General features: G+C 40.9%; 1 protein-coding gene across 2 annotated transcripts in view; it reads right to left on the bottom strand.

The window, feature by feature from the left end:
- Impbeta11 (importin beta11) overlaps positions 1 to 4,193 on the bottom strand; it is a 60,073-nt gene extending 55,880 nt beyond the window's left edge. The window contains exons 1-2 of one of the 2 annotated variants that reach the window (XM_017610588.1): positions 4,039 to 4,193; positions 1,435 to 3,495 (exon numbers count right to left, since the gene is read on the bottom strand). In XM_017610588.1, the coding sequence (XP_017466077.1) occupies positions 1,435 to 3,492 (2,058 nt within the window). In that variant the 5' untranslated portion in view covers positions 3,493 to 3,495; positions 4,039 to 4,193. Of the gene's footprint in view, positions 1 to 1,434; positions 3,496 to 3,575; positions 3,731 to 4,038 lie in introns of those variants that run through there. The other variant, XM_017610589.1, reaches the window with a different exon arrangement.
- Positions 4,194 to 6,173: the final 1,980 nt, after the last annotated feature.

Below are 6,173 nucleotides of genomic sequence, written 5' to 3'. Positions count from 1 at the left end.
TTGCTTTCACTTGCGGTGAAGTTCAGGTGGCCATCGGGAAGGCGAAAGCCTCCAAAGCCATGGGTCCCGACGGAATATGCATGCTGATGCTGAATTTGGGTCCCGCGGGGGTAGCGTACCTAACGGAAGTCCTCAATTTGTCCATGGCCACTCTCATCATCCCAGACATCTGGAAGGTGGGGAGAATGGTCCCACTGCTCAAACCGGGGAAACCTGCCAACATAGGAGATTCTTATCGGCCGATAACACTCCTCTCCCCGGTAGCGAAGACACTCGAGGCCTTGCTGCTCCCGTATTTCACAAACCACTTGACCCCAGCGAAGCATCAGCATGGTTTCCCTAAAGTGCACAGTACAACAACAGCACTTAACGCCATAAACACTCAGATAACCGTAAACGTCCCTGTGAGAGAACGATTCTAGTAGCGTTGGACTTGTCAAAGGCTTTTGACACTGTCAGCCATTCCACGCTACTAGAAGATATAGAGGCTTCCTCTCTCCCACAGAGGCTCAAACGTGGTCGGCAAATTATCTGAGTGGTCGACAGTCGTCGGTAAGGTTTTAGTCACAAATCGAGCAAACTTAGGAAAATAAAACAGGGGGTTCCACAGGGTTGTGTCCTTTCCCCACTACTGTTTAACTTTTACATTTCAAAGCTCCCTCAACCGCCAGAGGGAGTCTCGATTGTCTCTTACGCCGACGATTGCTCGATCATGGCGACTGGGAATGGAATTGATGACCTGTGTTCGAAAGTAAACGGATATCTCTCTGAACATTCTCGCTTCTTCACTGCAAAGTGTCTAGCCCTCTCCCCTACGAAATCCTCTGCGACCCTGTTCACAACCTCGACGAAGGAGGTCAAGCTACCGCTAGGAATTCACGTCGATTACACACCAATTCCGACCAGGTATGGAACCATGGTGGAATTATACCATGGCATGGAACTACCTTTTTTTTGTTAGTATGCATAAAACTAAATACTCAGAACTACTCTAATTTTCGCTGTTGGTGTTTCAGACAGGGTAGGATGACTGAAAATCGTTCCACAATATACCCAGAACTACCTTACTTTGGTATCATGTTTACAGCCTATCCCTCTCGGAACGAACGTTCGTTTCTTCTGCTAGATGTTTCGCTCGAATGTTGGTATTGTGCAAGTCGGAATCGACTGGCAGCACGACACGCAATTGCAAATAAAATGTTGCAAAAATATGTTTGGCAACATCAGTTTAACTAGACCAAACGTAATTGACGTAAAATCAAGGCTACAACAACGATAACAATAAAACAGGGATACAAAATTGCAAGCAGTGACCATATTGCCTGTAGACGAATTGTTCGTGAGGCCTATCGTTCGAGATAGATAAAAAGGCTGTTAAATCGAAAAATAAATTGTAGTGATCGCTTTCACGAATCTGACTCATAGTTAATATACCTGGAGATCCGTACTGAGTTGAATTACGTTGTACAGGAATGGTTTCATGGATTCTGGGATGTCACGTAACGCTTTTGCTAATTGCTGCAACGTACAAATGATAGCACATCGCAACATGTTGTAGTCCTCACTTTCTTTCCACAGTAGGGGCAAATACGATATCAGATTGTCTGCTTGTGGTTCTATGTTATCGCTCATCTTTTCCACAAGACACGACATTATTGTCAAAACATTCATTTTGGTGTCACATTCTCTAGCCTCTCCCAAGAGCACAAATAACGCATTAAATGACGGTTCCAAATAAGGTAAGAAAGGCTCAGGTGCAAACTCGAAGTCCCCAATTAATGTAGATAGTGTGCGAGAAGCTGCCAGGCGTATGGACATATCCTCAGTAGACCGAAGTAAATGTAAACAAGCTTCATAAGCTAGAGGTCGTAAATTTCTAGAAAATTTAACTGCCGCCCATTCGGCTACTAACCAAATAATTCGCCGACGGAGTATACGAAAATTATCACTTTCGATTCGGAGTTCTGACAAAAGTTGATTACCAAACCAAACATCAAAATCGATATCATTAAAAAAATGAAAAGAAGCTAGTCCTGCGGCGTTATATATGGCGTCTTTTATAAGTATGTCCTTGAGATCAGATGATGGTGACAGTTCGATTTGCTGAGCTTTTCGAATGTACTTCACTACTTCAGCAGTCATTTTTGTCTGATATTGACTGAAACATGTAAGGAAGAACGATTCAATACAAGGTCGAAGTGCATACTTCCAGCTTTCACCGCCATCATCTTGTGCGAAACTCTCGGCATCCTCCATCCACTGATCAAGCTCGATTTGCGTCAACAAGAAATAATGAGTGATAATTTTTTCGCAAATATAAGAGAGTCGATCGTCAGTGAAAAAGTCTGATAGAGCTATATGTGGAGCTGGATTAGGCTCTGTTAAAACGTGTTCGCCAGTTGTTGCCGAATTAGCATAAGCGCTACACATCATTATACCTTTCATAAGATTGATACAATGTATGGCAAAATTGCTGAAATTTATGACATTCTCAGAAAATATAAGACGCGCACGTTCATAGAATACATGCTCAAAACTAAATTCTAGTGCTTCAGGAACAAATCGAGCAAACGAGCTAGAGTGCATATCTTGAAACTCCGTTAGCGTCTTTATTTGTTTCAGTATGAACTTTTCCATTAAAGCTACCAGTTGGTCTTCAGCTCCAAGATGTTGCAGTTCATACCGACATTCCAAGCACTGTTTAAGACGAGCGAATAACAGTTCAAGGAAGCTCATGCAACACTCAATTTTAAAAGGCTTTGAAAATCCATACACCGTTAGTTTTCTTAAAATGCGCGTAGTCAATAGAGCACGTTCCAAAGTTGATATCGCGTTCACAGAAGCCGTCTTAAGTTGGTGAAAAAATAGAGTTGTGAAAGCATCCCATATATCTTTCATATATACGAACAAATTTCCTGTTAGCTCTTCAAAAACTCGCTTTTCCGCCATCATGCGACGAGACGCCAGCGCTTTTACCACATGATGTAGAACAAGCAATACTCGATGTTGTTCACCTGCATCACCTTCCGTTTGTGCACATATCTGTAGCTGTTTCATCAGTTGAGGTATTAACTCTGGCCAGTCGCGAGGACAATCAATACGAGCTATACGTGCTATAAGCACAGCTATCTGCAACATTACTTGTGGTACTGGTTCCGTACTAAATTTTTTCAAAAGAATCTCTCGAATTTGTTGTTTCTCTTCACTAGGTAGCTCATGCCGCACATTCCGCCTCCAATACTTATTGATACCATTCTTTAAGTATACAGCCGCCATCCAGCGTACATTCAGATCTATCTGTAAATGCTGCTGTCCGGCTTCGTTTCCGGCATGCAACGTAGAAAAGCGGGCTAGAGTAGGGAAGAATCCAGGCTGTAGTTCCCATTCTGCTAACTGCGCCTCGGCTTTCAAAACAACTTCATGATTTGGATCCGTGGCAGCGCGCAGTGTTTGGCACACCATCATCTCGGGGGAAGACAACTCTACACTCATCCCCTGAAATTAAATACATACGCATTACGGTCATGTTAAAAAAACGACAGCTGACGAATACTTTTTCAACTAGTAGTTCTTACAAAAATTATTCATTAACAATTTAAGAGGCCTCTTTATTGGCAATAGATATGTTTAACACAAACTAATCGATTTCGCTTCGACCGAAAGTATTTTCTTTCTCTTTACATCAGCATTCAAAACCACAAACTAGGGGTGGCAAACTATCGATGGCACTATCGATTAGAGGTATCAAACTACCGATGGAACTATCGATAGTATCGATAGTTTTATTTTTTTGCTCCTATCGATGAATAGTGATAGTTTTTCTCAATAAACGTTAAATTATCGATAGTAATAGTTGACTACCGAGAGTTTAAAACCTCTAGCACAGCCGATTTTATTTATAATGGGCGCGTTCATAAATCGTAGCTGTTGGGTAACCGTTGGCTGTTTGTCTTAGAACCCTGCAAAAATCGCGAAATCCATGNAGTCATGTTAAAAAAACGACAGCTGACGAATAGCGTTTCAACTAGTAGTTCTTACAAAAATTATTCATTAACAATTTAAGAGGCCTCTTTATTGGCAATAGATATGTTTAACACAAACTAATCGATTTCGCTTCGACCGAAAGTATTTTCTTTCTCTTTACATCAGCATTCAAAACCACAAACTAGGGGTGGCAAACTATCGATGGCACTATCGATTAGAGGTATCAAACTACCGATGGAACTATCGATAGTATCGATAGTTTTATTTTTTTGCTCCTATCGATGAATAGTGATAGTTTTTCTCAATAAACGTTAAATTATCGATAGTAATAGTTGACTATCGAGAATTTAAAACCTCTAGCACAGCCGATTTTATTTATAATGGGCGCGTTCATAAGTCGTAGCTGTTGGGTAAGCGTTGGCTGTTTGTCTTAGAATCCTGCAAAAATCGCGACTACCCATGCATGCATGTAAAGAGTACTNCCCTGCAAAAATCGCGAAATCCATGCATGCATGTAAAGAGTACTCCCGAAGGCCCAATGAGTACCCCAAAATTAACCACAATTCATATAAAAAATATGGTCCAATTAACATTGCGATGTCCTAGGGCAGGACCATATACTCCATCTCTGCATTACATCAGAGTAGCACAAAACTACTCCCAACATACTCCAATGACATTATCGTTATATTTTTTCGTTTGTACNGGCGCGTTCATAAGTCGTAGCTGTTGGGTAACCGTTGGCTGTTTGTCTTAGAATCCTGCAAAAATCGCGACTACCCATGCATGCATGTAAAGAGTACTCCCGAAGGACCAAGGAGTACTCCAAAATTAACCACAATTCATATAAAAAATATGGTCCAATTAACATTGCGATGTCCTAGGGCAGGACCATATAATCCATCTCTGCATTACATCAGAGTAGCACAAAACTATTCCCAACATACTCCAATGACATTGTCGTTATATTTTTTCGCTTATACACGCTTTTGTTCTTCACTTCACAGATGCTTTTTTTGAAATTAATAAAAACCAAAAACAAAAATTAAAAATTACCTTTGACGACATTCGAACCCGAACATGCTGGAAGCTAAGAACTAACAGCGAGCATCTCTACACGTTCAGCTACAGCCAGACATGCAAATGTNGATAGTTTTATTTTTTTGCTCCTATCGATGAGTTGTGATAGTTTTTCTCAATAAACGTTAAATTATCGATAGTAATAGTTGACTATCGAGAATTTAAAACCTCTAGCACAGCCGATTTTATTTATAATGGGCGCGTTCATAAGTCGTAGCTGTTGGGTAACCGTTGGCTGTTTGTCTTAGAATCCTGCAAAAATCGCGACTACCCATGCATGCATGTAAAGAGTACTCCCGAAGGACCAAGGAGTACTCCAAAATTAACCACAATTCATATAAAAAATATGGTCCAATTAACATTGCGATGTCCTAGGGCAGGACCATATACTCCATCTCTGCATTACATCAGAGTAGCACAAAACTACTCCCAACATACTCCAATGACATTATCGTTATATTTTTTCGCTTGTACACGCTTTTGTTCTTCACTTCACAGATGTTTTTTTTGAAATTAATAAAAACTAAAAAACAAAAATTAAAAATTACATGTTGCCTCTGACGACATTCGAACCCGAACATGCTGGGAGCTAAGAACTAACAGCGAGCATCTCTACACGTTCAGCTACAGCCAGACATGCAAATGTACTTTCAAATGCTTAACTTCAATCACATTTCGTAAAAACACGAGCAGTGATCGGGTAACAATAAGCTGGTGCAGAGACACGAGTTGGTCCGCTACAGCATGACAGAGGAGCACTTTTGTAAGTACTCCAATATACCACAAATAGACTACATGGTCCCACGATTTTTGCAGGGAAACGCACAGTTGAGTAGCTACGCTCAGCCCAACAGTTGGCAACTTTCCGCCATTTTTTCCAGCGGAAAACTTTTACGCTACCTGAACTCAGCGTGTTGGGCTTAGCCTAAACATCTGATCGAAAAGGCTTACGCCGCTTATATTAATTTTAATGCAGCTTTGTTAGGTGGCAGTTGCAAACAAATTTATTATATTGTGGCGAATACTGCGGCAACACAAAGCGAACAACGAGAAATAGGCAGAATGTTCGAAGAATGGCGTAGAATGTTCCACAAAGAGAAACATCAAGT

This window comes from Rhagoletis zephyria, unplaced genomic scaffold, assembly GCF_001687245.7.
Source record: "Rhagoletis zephyria isolate East Lansing unplaced genomic scaffold, Rhagoletis_zephyria_1.1 Rzeph_scaffold_00321, whole genome shotgun sequence".
Classification (NCBI taxonomy): domain Eukaryota; kingdom Metazoa; phylum Arthropoda; class Insecta; order Diptera; family Tephritidae; genus Rhagoletis; species Rhagoletis zephyria.
The sequence above is the reverse complement of the archived record's forward strand: the minus strand, read 5'-3'. Positions and strand labels throughout refer to the sequence as shown.